Below are 17,687 nucleotides of genomic sequence, written 5' to 3' on the forward strand. Positions count from 1 at the left end.
GTTCGGCTACATAGGGATGTGAATGAAAATCTAAAACCGAAAAAAGTGAAAAATATGTCCAATTTCAAATGCTAATAAATCGGTTAGTATTCGATGGATTTCCTTCGTTCTTGCAGCAATAGATTGGAAAATCTTCTAAGATTCTTCCCAAAATAAGATAATTGTAATTTTATTATACACACTATTGTACTATTGAAAAAAGTCAAGCCTTGTCAAAACGAAAAATTCGACCTCTGATTGGTCGTTATATGCTTGCTTCCCAAGCACGGTCGACAGGATCATATACCTTGCAATTGAAAACATGCTATTTGGCCTATATAAGAGCCTGTTTCAGCCGGAGCCGCTCATAATAGTTCTAGACAGCGACAACAGCAGTCGTCCTTCTCAGCAGCAGCACTAGCCCTGTGGTTGGTCACCACGTCTCAGCGGTTTTTTATCAGCGTGTGCCGCCAGACAGCCATTATTCCCCTCGTGTTGGGGCAGCATGAAGATTGCCATCAGGTAATCCAATTTTGGAAATCAAAATGCCTTTTTCAAGGCAAATAAACATGTCATTGAAAGTTAATAATTTTTGTCAACACAAGCAAGCATTCTGTGTTGCATCCTAGCAATTTAAATTTGTCGCACCCGTCTAATTTACTGAATGTGGAATAGCTTCCAAAGTGCATGTTGTCCGTGTATCTTAATTCCCCCAATGTTAGGGCAGCTCAAAGGTTGTAATTCGCAACCGATTTTGAACCGCAAAATGCTTTTTTCAAGGCAAATAAAAAAATAATTGAAGGTTAATAATTTTCTGGCATCAACACAAGCAGACATCCTGTGCGGGATGCAATCAAATTCTGTTGTAGTTGTCTAATTTTTACTTTATTTAGTAAACCCCCCACTGTAGGGGCAGCGCAAAGGCGCTGCGATCAGCATAACCGACATTGAATAATAAACTGCCCTGTTAGACCGCATTCACAAAAGCAGTTAGTTCGACTATGCAGAGCTAATATGAAGTCGAATCAATCAATCAGCATAAACAGAATTTCGTCGTCTCCCAACTGCCAAGTTGTAACATGATGCAACACGCAACAACGACCAAACGAAATCGCTTGATGTTACAAACCGCAATAAGACACGGGTTAAAACCGTTGCGTGTGTGAGAGCACCATCGGTGTTTATTCGCTGGATACAAAAATCAAATGCGAATTGTGGAATAATTCGTCTAAAGAACATAAGTAAATGGTAAACCTGAACTGAAAGGCGTGGCCTATTACGTAGCACCCTTCGGCTATAACAGTGTTTCTGGGAAAACTAGCTACATTCATTAGTCGGAAGGTGAACTGGATGGACCGTCCACAACGTTGACAGCAGTAACAGCAGATATCGGCACTCAGCAGTAACAGACCATAGCAGCGGGTCGCACCTGTGGCTGCCTTCAAGTTAAACAAATCACTTGCCCTGTGGTTGGTCACCACGTCTCAGGCCTCTGCCAGGCTGAACGCCAACGCGAGCGATCGGGCGAGATTTTTGCGGTACTTTCTCTAATGGAAAAGTAGGATAATTTTGTTTAGAAGAATATTACTGTCGGTAATATTACAGAGAAGCGATTGCATCATATCCTATATGGAATTGAACAATTGTTCTTTTGAGGACAAATAAAACACTTAATTTGGAGAGTTAAAAGCTTTGGGTACCAGTAGCAGTATGGTAACAGCCTCAGCGGTAGGTGCAGCCGGTACTTCCATGAGGCGGATGTTATAAGGAAGTAAATGGAAGCGGCGTGGCGAAACAGTTCGGATGTGCTTAGACGCGCGTCATTTTTCGTACGATGGCGGCGGTATTAGCGGTAGATGCATTTGCCAACACTTACTCCAGTAAAGCCGTGTCTAATTTTCAATGTGAAAACACCTTTCTATTGTGTTGGCCGTGCGCATTAGGCCTCTGCCAGGCTAAATGCGATAAGCGGCGCGAACCGATACGCCGGCCGAAGGTTAATTTACAGCCGTAAGTAGAGCTGTGTAAAAGTATTCTACTTCAACCTTGCGGTCGTGGCTTTGCACACAACCCTCCTGTGATTTTTTTACGCGGGGGATACGTACCTCATAAAAATACCGCGGTAATTCGAGAATCCGCGTAAAAAAACTGCGCTAGTTCAAAAATCCGCGTAAAAAAACCGCGTTCATTCAAAAATCCGCGTAAAAAAACACCTTTTTTTTAAATCCGCGTAAAGTAGCCCAGCAAGAAGGGCTTTAGAAAAAACCCGAGACGCTCTAGAACCAGTATTTAAAATTGTCCTCTTTGACGGTCAATCCGGATCTTTCGGTGGGCGGAGGGTATTTTTTGGACTAACCCACGTTAATTCGGAAATTCGCGAAAATTGTTTTGAATTAGCGCGGTACCGCGAAAAAAACCGCGTTAGTTCAAAAATCCGTGTGAAAAAACACGTTAATTCAGAAAGCCGGGTTAAAGAAAACCGCGTCAATTCAAAAATCCGCGTAAAAAAACCTCGTAAAAAAATCCGCGTAAAAAAAAACTGACTGTAATTGGTTTGTTTAGCTATTCACGGATTTCAGATTTTTATATATCATCCAAAAGAGTGTAATTTTCTAAGCAAAACGGGATTTTTTAAAACTTTATATCATTTTCCTTCGGGTTTTAAATGAAAAATAAAAATTCGCTCTAAATCGCTACAATGACAGTTGGTAGATAGGCGAACTGTCATTGTAGCGGTTTCGAGCAGACTTCAAGCAGTTTTAAATCGTGATTTAAAAAGCGAAGGACAATGATAGATTTTTTTTTGAATCACGTTTTACTTAGAAAATTCAGATCTTTCAGATGATATGAAAAACTGATATAGCTGAACAACCCAATTCAAAAAATCGGAACATCCGCAGCACAAACTCAAATAAACAAAAATGACGAGCGCGACACCATGCAGAACAGGATACAGCACGGCATATACACGACCATTCAATTCAACTTTTGCCATATTTGAGTTCAACCTCGCTACTCATAGTTGAAAAATAAGCGCTTATGCCTTTTCTACTTAAATTAAAAAATTGGTGCTTGATAGTAAACACCCACAACGATAGTTAACAACGCCCCTACGGAAGCCAATTTTCAAAAAGTACACTTGCAGAGGTAGCAAATATGAAAAAATGTTGGCTAATATCCAAAGTGGTAAATTCAATATCCAATGCAATGCAAAATTTCAGCTAAATCGGAATTCAGGAGTATTTGGTCTAAATTTCACTTTCTCGACTTAAGAAGAAAAGCACAGTTTGTAATAGTTTTTTTTGTGTCAAATGTCTTAGGGGTCATCCACATACCACGTGGACAGCTTTGGGGGGGGGGGGGTTGGTTGATGTCCACGGTCCATACAATTTTTTTAGAATTTATATGGGCAGTTGTCCACGGAGGGGGAGGGGGGGATCGAAATCGTTGAAAATCTGTCCACGTGGTATGTGGATGGCCCCTTATGCCTTGTTCACACTATAGCAAATATCTCGTGATATCGCGTATCTTGAAACATACATACATCTAGTTTTCACGGAAAATTTGGAGTATGGGATTTGAAATACAGATGGGCGATATAACATCATGTGAAAGGGTTGTTAGAAATGTATAAAACGTCGAGGTCGGGTGTTATCCAAAAAATCGAAATTTTGCTAACTGTTCGTGAGGGCGAAATTTTGTACACTACTTCTAAATAAAACTGTCAAAGTTTATTTCCATTGCCACCCCAATGTACACCAATCAGTTAGTAATGATTGTATACAATATATGTCAAACTTTCGAGACGGTCTTGTGGTCTGGTAATTTATATTCAGTTCGAGGTGCAAACTTGTCTCGTCGTTCTTTTCTTCATATGAACCGGTTCTCAGGAAAAAGCGAAAGCGCCAAAATGGGCTGCGTGCACTATCCGCCATTGCCGTTCGTGGAAAGCTGGATATGCTGGAACCTTATGGGTGACATACTCATGAAAAAAGTTGTCATGGACGTAGATAATTGTTTGAACCAACAAAAACATTTGATATGCGTTTTTCTCGGTTTCATGTCTATTGAATTTTAGCCCATTCTTCAACTATGGTCATCCCGGTGAAAAATTGACACATTTTTCAGATCAGTGTCCGAATTCCGAGCACACACTTCTTCGGAGAGAAGAAAAAAAATTCGTATACTATCAATGAAGAAATTTTCTTCTCTTCAAAGAAAAGTGTTCTCGGAATTCGGCCGCAGATTACGTTAGCAACAATAAATGCAATCACTATTGTTTTCAATTCGTTTTGCACACATTTATTTTTCAGGCGGAAAAACGATCTTGCCATCCAAAGGATCGATTCAGTAGAAAACCCAGGGGGCTCTTGTGGCTGTCAAACTCCAAACATTTTCCATCTACCACTCATTGATTCTGGTACCCACTTTTTGGTTGGTTTGCCCTAAAACAAGTGAAATAGAGTAAACGTCCCATTTTTTCGGTAGACTTATTCTCGAGTAAATGTCGTTTTAGATGGAAAAAACAAGAGCTCAACATTTGTTTTCAGTACAATGTGCACTTTCACACTTTCAATGAATAAGATAAATTTTGTAAGTATTTGAAATGAAATATCACCGACGTGATGAATATATGATTGGTAGGCAAAATGTTGACGTTTATAGGCCCCTGAGAAAATCGCGCGCAAAGAAATCGGTCCAAAAGATCGATGAATCGACTCGAAAAGATCGATTTTGCAAAAATCGGATCGATCTTGCCCAATGCTACATGTAACACTTAGTTTTGTTTTGATATTCAACCTAATTTTCAACTAAAGCTGCTCAAAAATATATACTTAATGTTGCAAATGAAAAACAAAACAAACAATGAACCCAAAAAAAACTGCCACTGCGCTACTGAGGTGTCAATTCGATAGAGCGAAATAAGAAATTGGGCAATGAATGATTGTCACAGAAGTCCAAATAGTCATGCAAGGGGCAATAATATTGGTCTGTGAAAGATAACCTCCTAACGATATCAAACAAATTTATAGTAGAGTCTAACGGAAACTTATAATGCTTTCTTGATTTTTTTTATCAAACTTATGTTATCGTGTAAGAGGTAGGACGTTGTTGAAAAAAAAAACAGTAGTGTGGTTGTCAATAAAAAAAAATAAGGCGCGGTTTTATATGATTTCGACTACTCAATAGTATAAAATAGATAAACTAAGGCGGGCTACAAAGAGAGATGGATATAGGACAAGTCAAAGGGGATATATAGACATGTCATGCTTAATACATGCTTATGATCTCCCTTAGCTCCCATCCGCCACCCGGAAGCACGCGCCCTTGGGCCGTCAAAGATGAATCAACTTATTGGCTCTATCTTGAAGGGTTCTGGAAAGCTGTAGAACCCAAGATTGGAGCTCAACCACCAAGCCCAGGGGGTTTCTAGGTTTTCGCCAACCTGTACAACATATAATAAAACTCAGATTAACTGAGTTTGATTTTGTCTTGCATAAAAATCTGCTCATTCAAAAGAGCATATTATAAACATAATGTATTTCATGAACAGTCTACACTATTGTTTGTCTATGTTATTTAATGATTTTTTGTATAATTGTTCAACTCTTGCTGCTCTGACATCTTACTCAATACAAAGCCTAAAATCATTTTCACCTCAATCGTGGTAATTATAAATTTCAGTAGGTACTGTACTATCGAAAAACACTGACGATTAGCATAGTTAAAGTAAACTGTGTGAATATCAACTGACATGAATTACTTCAGGCAACATGTTTTATTAGGTGGACTCACATGTCGGTCAGAGATCCATCGAGGCCCATCTACTCGTAGAATTCAACCGTTGTGAAGCTCTTTTTAGTACGCTTATATTGAGACTTGGCCATTGAATAGGGGGTAGTGTTTTATTTACTTTTTATCAAATCATGGCAATTGAAACTGTAAGTAGCTCGATACATATTTATTCTTAGTCATTTAATTGGATGACGAAGATGAAGAAGTCGAATGGCGTCGGCTTTTTTTCTTTTTCTCTTTTTTTCTCTTGCGAGTTTTATCATCACCGGATGAACCTGAAGAAGCCGATGAACTAGATGTGTTCCGCTTGCGGCGTTGTTTTACTTTGTTTAATATACTGCTACTAGTTTTACCTTTTACGGTTGATACAACTGTTTCAAGAATTTTATGTGCTGCAACCAGTTTCATGCTGTCATGCGCATGTAACTTTTCTATTGTCTCTTTCTTGAGTTTTTCTAGCTGAGCAAGTTCTAATGCAGCCTCCAGTTTTTCTCTCTCTTCCTTCAACTTTTGTTTTTCTCTGGCCTTCCGTTGTTGCTCTTCGATTTCTTTTTCCATGTGATTTTTCAAAAGCAGCAACGTTTCTGCACGCTTCAACATTTTTTCTTTTTGTAGACGTATTTTTTCTTCTTCGGTGGCTTCTTTTTTTATAGGTACGTTAACATCAACTTTAATTTGTTTCTGCTGTGGACTTGAAGCCCTGTATGATTTCCGAGGTGCAGATCTAGATCGGGATTTGGTATGACGATATTCCTTAGTTCGACGTGGTGATTTAGATCGACTTTTACTACTGCGTTCGTCAGATCGGGACCTTTTAGATCGTGAACGATTTCTCCGGTATCGTGTGCTGGATCTTCGGCGTTCATAACTTCTAGAACGTTGGGAGCGATCAAAGCGCCCGCCTCTACCACGTGGGGAGAAAAATCCTCGTCTCGGATTATACCATCGTCCCACATATTGGTTCCTATTAGCACTTCTATAAGGCATTGGTGAATGATGTCTGTATTCACGTCGGTGATCAATTGAGTGACTTCTAGAGAAATGTTTCTTACGCTCCCTTGAACGACTCCTAGAAACAGCTGATATAGGTTCGTTTCGTCTTGTTTCACGTAATTTAGCATGAGTTCTATCGCGACTCTGATTTTCTTGTCGATCTTCAAATTCATCTTCAACAATCTCTTTATCTGAAAGTTCTTGTTTTCCTCGACTGTTGTATTCTTTTCTTGAATGTAATCCGAATGCTTTAGCGATTGATTCATGTCGTGGGTTTCTAGATGTTTCATCTCCGTCTAAATCTGATCCCGTTCCTTGATGCTCGTAATCTAAAGCATTCATATCTATTGGTTTATTAATTACATTTTCTTCATTTCTATCAAAAGCACCGTCACCATCGATTTTATCGGACGCTGGTTCTTTCAACTGGTTTAGTTCGAAAAATGATTTTTTTGATGCATCCTTAGCTAATTCATCGTGACGTATTCTGCGCTTAGCTTCTCGGCGTCTGATTTCAGCTTCACGCAGCCGCTTATCCTCTTCCATCTTTTCCAAGTCCGTCATTTTTATGGTGCGTTTTTGCGCAACTTTCCAATGAATTGGTGTAAGGCTTCGTGATCGAGAACGAGAACGGGAAGGTGTTCGATATCGCTGCAATTACACATTTTTACGTTTCCGTTAAAAGCTCGAATATATAAAGTACTCACAAAGTTTCCACGTCCTTTAAAAATTCTTCCACTTTTTGACACGGGAACGCGTCGTTTAGACCACCCAAAATTACGTTGTTCTCGAGGTCTATCCCTCTCTCTTCTACGACTGTGATCGCCATTCTCGTCGTCATCCTCATCACTGCTTCCGTGATTTTGTCTTTGGTTACCACCAGCTCGCATTAGATATCTGTTTGATACCTATTGCAAAAAATGTTTATGTTTAATTTATTTTAGATGATTAGTAAGCATTTAAATATCATACATCTGGAATTTCACTGGGGTTTATTTTAGTGATTGTCGTCAAAGGATGCACTTCACCATCATCTTTCAATTCTCCTTCTTCGAGGTTGCTACCATTTCTGTAAAGTAAATGTATGTAGAAAGTGTATCATTTTTATACACGAGCTTACTCTTTGTCATCTTTTGATTTTTTATCTTTCTTTTTCTTTTTTTCTTTTTTACGTTTTTTGGATCCTTCTACTTCGGATTCATCGGTTGTACTCGGCTTGGATTTCTTTTTCTTCTTTTCTGTAAGAGAAAAAAGGACAAGTCAAACCAAAACAATGGTCGCAGTGGTCTGAGTCTAACAACAAAAAAATACTAAAAGGTATTATATTATAGGTATTCTTATTCTCAGCCTCTCCTTCATTTTTTCAGTAATATTTTTAAGAACACTCGAGAGGATTTCATTTACAGTCTGCTATATTGTGTCTGTAGTGTTTATTGTGTGCAAACAACATTTATTTGCAAGGCCTAAGCGTATCGTTGTTGTTGAAGAAGCACCAAGAATTCCTCGTAATGCGTCTAAATCAGAATTAACTCTATTTTCACAAAGAACCAATCCAACAATACATAAAGTATCATAATGAATGGTTTTGTCTTAGTTAACCCTGATTGAATCAAATTCATCTTATGAAATTCTTAATATAATTTCGAAGCTGTCACATAGGTTCACTAGTGGGGAGGCATAAAATCATGGTAATCAGCAATTACAACGAAGTTAAAGTTTAAAAAGATTATTTTTTGTTTTTTGCTCGACAAGTATTTTTTATTAGCTAACATTCATATTAATATTAATATAATATACTGTACACATTACACTTTTTATCCACTTTCACTATTTAATTCTATCACTTTTCACTTATCACTTGCATATACGTATTTCAACACTTACTTAGTGCCTTCGTCAGTGCTCATTTGGCGTTGACGGTGTTGCTGATATTTGTTTGGTTTCTGCGTGCGAAAAAGAAAGAAGAAAATATTTTTGCTTTTGTCATCACGCGCATTTTGACAATTACATATGAGTGTTCACGAAGGTGCGAACAGCCTTCGAAATCTCTTTCAACGCGAATAAACCGATTTGGACAGTCCAAATAAGCACTGACGAAGGTACTAAGTAAGTGTTGAAATAGGGGGACAAGGGGCAAGATGAGCACCTTAAGCTTCTTATCAAATTGATAGGGCAAAGTGAGCAAAAAGCTACTGAATACATTTTTACTACATAGAGTAAGAATAATAATCAAGAGTTGCTACATTGGAAACTAAAGAAAAAGGTTATTTAAATATTTATAAATAATTTCCTAAGCCACTAAAAAGTATGAGGCTGGTCGCGGTACGGGGTAGATTGGGCATAATGGGCATGCTCATATTTTTCGATTTCAAGCAAACATTAAACAATGTATCAATGTAACGTACAATCGTAGGTACCGAAACAAAATTTTTCCTTTCCTGTTTCACTATTTAGACTCCGAAACAGTATAATTTTTTAGCCTTTTTCAATTTGAAAATTATCTATAAATTTGCCCGCATATAAAATTGAGGTTTTGGTCCATAAAACACTACTGTGCGGATGAAGAAATAATAAAACATGACAAAATTTAAATTTAGGTGACTTTAATGATTGTCAACAAACGAATCTGTTCGACGCAGCCTTAAATGTCGGCTTAACGTTTGCCGTGGAATGCCGTGTGCAATAGCCGCTCGGTTCACTGACATTCGATGAGAAATAACCGCGTCTATAGAGATAAGTGACTTTTCACCTACGCACACTAATGAACGTGTAAACTCATGTAAAGTTGCTTTTGTTTCCTCCAAACTGTAAATCATCGCATCTCGTTGCTCCGACTTTTTATCACTTTTTACCATTTTTGGTCGATAATGTTCAGCAGCTTCCCCCGATTCATGATCACGAATGAAAAATTCATTCAGAAACGAGTTTAGAACTTATAATAAGTATTCAACTGAATATTTGTCCAGCTGCCAAAAACATAGCATAGCAAACAAAAAGGCGATTTGTAAATACTTTCCTCAACTAGGTGCACTAATACATTCGTACGTAAAAAGGTCTATAGCAGTGGCCAATGATGACTGTGACCATTTTTTGCGCCCCGACAACCGTTTGTAATTCCGAACCATTTTACTATTAACTGCTGCTAGCACGATGTTTACTTTTTTGATAGCACTTTCTGGTTTGTAGGTTATGTTTTCGTGCATAGGTATGGCAATTTTGCCCCTACCAGCAGTGCCCGTTTTGCCCCATGAGAAACACTTATGAGAAAGAGCTGTTTTTAGATGATGTTTCATTTGAAAACACTGCATTATTTATTGAAACTGTTTGAATATCAATAACGATTACCGAAAATGAACTTTCGAGCCCAAAACGACACATATACATGCTAAAACCCTTATTTTTCGCGCTTGTGAGCTATAATATTATACGCAAGACGTGCATGAATGATACAATTGTTTATTGTGTAAAAGCGAATTTGTTTTTTCCAGTTATTTTGAATTACATCTTCAGATTAATGTTAATGATTCAAATTTAAAACAGTTCCAAAATTACTGCCAGAAACCTAGAAACAACATATGCCCATTCTGTCCCGTATGGCGATCTTGCCCCTTGTTCCCCTACGTATATGCAAGTGATAAGTGAAAAGTGATAGAATTAAATAGTGAAAGTGGATAAAAAGTGTAATGTGTAGTGTAAATATTCTATCAAGACGCTCGAACAGAAGTTAATAATATACAGTATATTAATACCTATACGCGTTATTTGTTAAATTTAAAATGAACAAATTATCGTCTAACAATGTTCAAATGTAAGAAAGGATTCTGAAAAAATCTTAGTGAATGGACGAAAAAAATCACAAGCATTCTATAAATTTGTATTTTTGAGAATTTATTCTCTCGATATTATGCCGATAGCTTTTTTAGCTTGAGCAAGCACTTACCTTTAACTTGTCTTATCAATTCCCCGCAGTTGGTAACGACAGCGTCTTGAAGGGGACGGGAGTTTCGATCTACAGGCAATTGTTCCAGTTGTCGCACCAAATCATGACCAGAAACTACGTGTCCGAAGACAACGTGTACACTGTGAGAGAAATATGCTTAGATACAAACTAATAAAAAGTTAATTCAACTTACTTATCAAGATGAGGGGCAGGTTGCGTTGTACTACAATGGAAAAAGAAAGAACAAAACACAAACAAATGATTGCATATGCATTTGGATTTTGAGTCGGATGAAGTTCATATTTCGTGAGTTCTTGTTAAAATGTGATGTTTCGTCTCTTGATGGCTTTCGCTTTGCGGCCTTGGCATATCATTTGCATATAATCCGCTGCTGCGAGCCGTCACATGAACACCATGTGAAAACGATAGAAATTGAGCACTGTGTTATACCTTGCCACTATGCCCAATATCTATCGCATTCGACCCGATCTATAAAGTTATGCTTGTTCCTTAACTTTGCGCTGCACAGTCTCCTAAGCCTTAAGACATCACGGATAAGGTCGCTAATTGCGTTGAAGGAGTTGAATCATGCTGTTGTTCTAAACACACAACATAAACGGGGTACAAAAATTGTACATTACTATTAAAATCTCAGAACTTCTTATTTTTTTTTTTGCTGGAAAGTAATGGGTTAACTCATACCAGACATCATATATTTACGAAGCGACTTAAACCTTCAACTTTTATAAATCTTACTTACATGAAAAATTGAGAGCCGTTTGTATTCTTTCCACGGTTAGCCATAGAGAGAAGAAACGGTTTGTCATGCTTCAAAATAAAAGCTTCATCTAAAAAAAAAACTAGTAGTAAAAGTATTCTTGCCGTGTACGTGTAAACTGCATTTAACAAACCGTCGAATGTGCCGCCGTAAATAGATTCTCCTCCAGTTCCATTACTATTAGAAAAATCACCTGACTGTACCATGAAATCTTTCACGACGCGGTGAAAAATGATTCCCTACAAATAGTATAAATTTGAGTTTTATCTTTGTAGAAAATTTGTTAAACTTCAACTTTGTAGCTGCCTATATGTATGAAGTAGGCAAACATAAAGAATAATAAATATAGATATGAATAATAAATTTATTAGAAATGCTTTGAAAACACTGGCTGACAAAGGCGAAAAAAATGTTTCTCCAAAAAGATTATAGCATTTTAACCACTTCTGTGAATTTTGGAGCCCCTAGTGTATACAGAAGTGCGTCAAAACGCGGCACAAGTGCACGTGGGGTTCGTCGCTTCTACGTTGGCTTACGGGAAAACTCGTTTCAGTCTCTGAAAAAGCTATCTTTCCTAGGGGCACGAAAATGCACAGGAATGGTTAAGAAGCTAAAATCTTTCCTTTTTTGCAGTTTGAACAACCCCACCAGTGTTTACCAGTGTAATGTAGTTCTTCGAGGCGTCAGACGAAGATTAAATATTAAAAAATTAAATTTTTTAATGAACTAGCCCTACTAATCGAATCAAATTAAGTACTGACATGAAGCATCAAAACATAAAATTTGATAATGCACCTTATAATGGAGTGGTTTGCCGGTTTTTTCACCAATTCCTTTCTCTCCAGTACAGAGCGCACGAAAATTTTCGCATGTTTTCGGGGCTATCTCTGGATGCAACTCGAAAACAACCCTTCCGGCAGGTAACCCACCCAGAGTGATATCGAAGAAACATCTTATCTTCGGCGGAGTGCTTTCCGGAGTGACTGCCATCTGCGAAAAAAAACACTTAAAAATGGCGGCGGCATGTTAATAGGAAAAATCAGTTTTATTAGCACAATACTCACCTATAACTTCTTAGTGAAAACCTGCACAGTTGCAAATGCAAACTTTCAGTTTTGTTTGTATCAGAACGTCTGGAGAAATGAGCTATTGGCAATAAAATTTCAAATTTCTCATTTTACTTTTTCGCAAACACCCCACGCAGCTGTAATAAATAAAAACTTATAGCGAATTTCTTTATTCCACCAGCTCACCACGTTTTGACCTGAAAGCGCACTAACTGCTGTCAAAACCCTTCTTTATTCGCTCGATTTTGACCCAGTTTTGACCTGCCGTGCTGCCCGAAGCGCACTGTAAAATTTGTCAGCTTCAACCCACCGAACCCACCACCGCACGTGCTAAGTTCGTAAACAATTATCTGGCATCTCTTTCTTACTTGCGTCTTAAAAGGCGATGACGTTTTATTATTCCTCGGCAGTTTTGCCCGCACACAGTGGAATAAAGAAATTTGCTATTAAATTGGAACAGAGATGCCAGAACATTTGGAATTCGATTTTTTTGAATCCGACAAAATTGAACTCGTTAGGGAAAAACCTTTAATAATTTGCATATTTTTAACAAAGTCTACGTAAATATTAGAGAATTTTATTATTACAAAACTGCACTTATGTTGAAAAACTGAATTTCAAAAGTCTGCGCATTCCAATAGGAATATGTGACATTTTATCGATACTTTCGACACTTAACGATTGATTTCGGACCAATATGTCGAATATATGGTATCGATACTGTTATAGAGATAAGCGACTTTTCACCTACACACACTAGTAAATTTGTATAGCCGTGTAAAGCTGCTCTTGTTTCCTCCAAATTGTATCATCATCGCATCTTGTGGTTCCGACTTTTTATCTCTTTTGACTTTTTTTACCGATTACATTCAGCTTGGTCACGGATGAAAAGTAGAGATACTCAGGGAGAGAGAGATAAGCGATGGAAAAAACCTACAATTTGGCAACTAGGTTTCAAATGTCGGAGGTGCCAGATCTTTTCGCAAATCGCAATTTTGACTAACTTTTTCATTCGACTCGTATAGAGATATGTGACTTTTAACCTACGCACACTAATGAACGTGTAAACTCATGTAAAGTTACTTTTGTTTCCTCCAAACTGTAATTCATCGCATCTCGTTGCTCCGACTTTTTATCATTTTTTTACCATTTTTGGTCGATAAAAAGGCGATTTGTAAATACTTTCCTCAACTAGGTGCACTAATACATTCGTACGTAAAAAGGTCTATAGCTGATTTTGACGGTGGAAGTCCTGGGGAATAATAAAGTGCATCACGAAAACCGCGGAGGTGTTAAATTTTATGTCAATGTTTAATTTTATATACTTTCACCATAATTGATCATTATTTTGTTGATCATACAAAAGGTTTGTGAACCAAGCTCAGTGCTGGAAATAAACAAGCTCAGTGCTGAAAATAACTAGCATAAAATTATGGTAACCAGCATAGAAATACCAATTGAAGTACTAATAGGAAAAATTATGTCGGAAACTTGTAATGGAAACTTGTTGCCTATACAAGTGTTCTGTCATAAATATATTTACCTATTTTTGCACACACATGTTATACACACGTACACACATACACGTAATACACATACATGCCATACACACATACATACACACACAAATACTCACACACACAGACACACACACAAATACTCACACACACATACACACACACACACACAAACACAACTCACACACACACTACTCACACACACACATGCACTACTCACACGCACACAGTGACACACACACATACAAACACAAACACAGACACACAAACACAGACACACAAACATAGACACACAAACACAGACACACACAAACACAGACATACACACACAAACACAGACACACACACAAACACAGACACACACACAAACACAGACACACACACAAACACAGACACAAACACAGACACACACAAACACACACACACACACAGACACACACTTACACACAGATACACACATATACACACACACATACACACACGCTATTCACACACCACCACACGCTACTCAGACATACACGCTTGGTATACGACACATTATACTTACACTATCGGCAGCACCCAAACGGCTTTCAAGTCTTCCAATGGTCCCTTCCAACGGCTTCCAATGGTCCCCAGTGCCGTTCACGTCCAATTCCGGGCTGTATCCCAACAACGATATCTGAATTAGATTACCACTGGTGGGTACAACTCAGATCGGAGGGAAGCCAAACTGTTCGCCTTGACGGTCGACCAGGGAATGATCTTTTCTCAACACGGAATGTCCTTTTATAGCGTCACTCAGTGTGGGGAACTTGGGTGATTAAGGGAAGAACCAATCACGTGGAAGCATCTCTACTTTTTTTCTTCGTCGCTTACGTTGGGTGATGAATGCGATGCCAATTGGCTGGCATTGCTAGCCAATGACTGAATACGTGAAATCATTTCGTTTATGTTTTTGAAGTCTGCGTTAGGGAAATATACCAATTGTATGAAAAATGTGTATATTCGACCTTCAAACTTTTCCGCAATTTTCACGGAGTAATAAGAAAATGGTAACTAAAATATCATGTTATACAAACCTTGTATACTTTAGCTTTCCAACGGTGTATTGACTATTGAAATCGGAATAGTTGTTTGATCGCTATTAGCATCTAAAATCTTCCATTCCGCCAACCAAAAACGTTACATGTTCAATCCAGTTTTCATAGAATGTACCTTAGTATAGTGAAGAAAGACGTAGTCCCACGTCAAAAATCCTTGTGCATTGTTTGGCTAGCTTTCCCTCCTCAGTGAGGCAGTGCATAGTAGATCACAAACAATATTTTGTGACCTAGCGTTAAATAGAACATTTTAGGAACTGACAGGTGTCACGGATCCTGCTGACATTGATGTTGCTTTTACTTGCGTTATGTCACCGGTTCCGAGCTTTCTGTCGAAATTTCATTCGTGAATTGAGTTCAGAAACGTCTCGTAAAATGATCTTCTGTAGTGATGAACTTTATCTTCGCCTACATATTGGTTATGTAAAGTACAGTCGTCGTTCGCTAACTGCAACATGTTTACATTGCAGTTATCGAATGCCGCTCGATAACTGCAACACTTGACACATGCCAAAATTTAGAGGGGGGTCCGTCACTGCCATTTTTGTTTTCAATTTTTCAATGATGTCGAAATGTATTTTTTTAATGGAATAGTGGCAAAAAATAGCAGAAAACTAAAATAGGCAAGCTTTTTGATTAGTCAATTTGATAGTCATATTTCCGCACCATAATACGCAAATTAAACGAAAACGTTATTGCAAAATTTAAAATATTAAACAGTCAAGCTCATTTTAATACGTCTTTATCAATTTGTGATTCGTGTAGTTATTGGAATAATAGTCAAGCCACCATTCATCCCTTCGTTGTTTACTATACAGAATCTGGAACACTTAAGAATATCAGCTTCATCATAATATCGGAAGTACTCCATCATGATACTGTTGCGATTCAGGTGCTCATTGCCAAATTAATGAGTTTTTTGAAAACAACAATACAGTTGAAAAAAGCGATTTTTATGTCTGATGGAGCTGCCTCACAATATAAAAATAAAAAAAACTTTGCATGTCTTTGCAATATCAGAACAAAATATAACGTCGATGCAGAGTGGCATTTTTTGCGACTTCTCATGGTAAAGGCCCATGCGATGCAATTGGTGGCATATTAAAACGAATGGCAAGAAATGCAAGTTTAGCTAAAGAACATGAACATCCCATTACAAGCGCAAATGAATTGTATGATTGGTCTAATCAGAAAAATAATAAAAATTCATCAAAAATGTCATTTAGTTGGGTATCATATGAAGAATATGAACAAGGAGTAACAGAATGGAGCAATATTTTCAAAAAATCTATAATAATAGCTGCCACACAAAAGTATTACTCTTTTGTTCCGATTTCAGAAAATAAGATACAAAAGAAGCTGTTTTCAAAAGATGACGAATCATTTACTTATGATGTATATAAACTTTAAGGTGAAACTAGTTCTGTAAAGTATCTATGTCATAAAAAAATATGTTCCTAAGATAATAAGATTCTTATATATATTTATATCACTTAGAACATTTAACTCTTTTCTTGAGAACCGTTCACCCAATCGTTTTGTTGTCAAAGAATGAATTGTATATTTTTGATCAAGCATTCCAATGAACGTATGGTTTTTGCTGGAGAACCATGGACAAATTAAGAAAAACGTGTATTTTCCGAAATATTAATAGTTTTTCGAGCTTAAATTCAAAATAACTCGAAAACTGATCCCTTTAGAGTGTTTACTACCAATGTAACTCATGGGTGTAACAAATCTCTCCATCTGTGAAAAATGCTCAGTTTGCTAAGCCAAATACGTGTGCAAAGTTTCATTCAAATAAACAATGATCGATTAAATTTTCGCGTATTTCCAGGCGATTTGAAATGATTTTGCTCAATATCGCTTTTTTCAACTCTATTGTTGTTTTCAAAAATCTCATTAATTTGGCAATGAACACCTGAACCGCAACAGTATCATGATGGAGTACTTCCGATATTATGATGAAGCTGATATTCTTAAGTGTTTCAGATTCTGAATAGTAAACAACGAAGGGATGAATAGTGGCTTGACTATCATTCCAATAACTGCACGAATCACAAATTGATAAGGACGTATTAAAATGAGCTTGACTGTTCAATATTTTTAATTTTGCAATAACGTTTTCGTTTAATTTTCGTAAGCTTGATGAACACCGATGATCAGGAAAGGGTTTACAGCATTTGGGCTTGGTGTATCCCATTTTCACTTTATTCATCTTCACAAAATGCAAACTGTTACTAACACTTCTGGAGAAGTGCAATCGTATTTATATACGAAAACAGAAATTATAGGTAACCCAGTAGTTATTGGTTGCGTACTTTACAAACAGTTATTATTAGTAAACTAGTAGGTAGTGTTGCACGACAAACATATTTTTTTATAAAACATTCGGCAAGGGGGAACGTGTAGGTAGGCTAAGGTTTAGCGCTTGAGTTATTTATCCAATCGTTTTGTTGTCAAATAATGAATTGTATATTTTTGATCAAGCATTCCAATGAACGTATGGTTTTTGCTGGAAAACCATGGACAAAT

General features: G+C 37.4%; 1 protein-coding gene across 1 annotated transcript; it reads right to left on the reverse strand.

Moving 5' to 3' along the window:
* Positions 1-5,866: 5,866 nt before the first annotated feature.
* Positions 5,867-12,739, reverse strand: LOC129732541 (peptidyl-prolyl cis-trans isomerase G). The gene is made up of 10 exons (XM_055693505.1): positions 12,551-12,739; positions 12,282-12,491; positions 11,620-11,725; positions 11,469-11,556; positions 10,902-10,931; positions 10,709-10,848; positions 7,889-8,006; positions 7,741-7,837; positions 7,476-7,676; positions 5,867-7,419 (listed from the first exon to the last, which is right to left on the reverse strand). The coding sequence occupies exons 2-10, from the start codon at positions 12,474-12,476 to the stop codon at positions 5,956-5,958; spliced, it is 2,439 nt and encodes an 812-aa protein (XP_055549480.1). The 5' UTR covers positions 12,477-12,491; positions 12,551-12,739; the 3' UTR covers positions 5,867-5,955.
* Positions 12,740-17,687: the final 4,948 nt, after the last annotated feature.

Source organism: Wyeomyia smithii, chromosome 1 (assembly GCF_029784165.1).
Source record: "Wyeomyia smithii strain HCP4-BCI-WySm-NY-G18 chromosome 1, ASM2978416v1, whole genome shotgun sequence".
NCBI lineage: Eukaryota > Metazoa > Arthropoda > Insecta > Diptera > Culicidae > Wyeomyia > Wyeomyia smithii.

Excerpts from the sequence above, each read along its gene's own strand:
- LOC129732541 (XM_055693505.1), bottom strand. The coding sequence starts at position 12,476 with ATGGCAGTCACTCCGGAAAGCACTCCGCCGAAGATAAGATGTTTCTTC. Across the intron at positions 10,932-11,468 it reads AACGGCTCTCAATTTTTCAT|TACAACGCAACCTGCCCCTC; the intron begins GTAAGTAAGATT and ends TTTCCATTGTAG. Across the intron at positions 7,677-7,740 it reads ACCCCAGTGAAATTCCAGAT|GTATCAAACAGATATCTAAT; the intron begins GTATGATATTTA and ends TTTTTGCAATAG.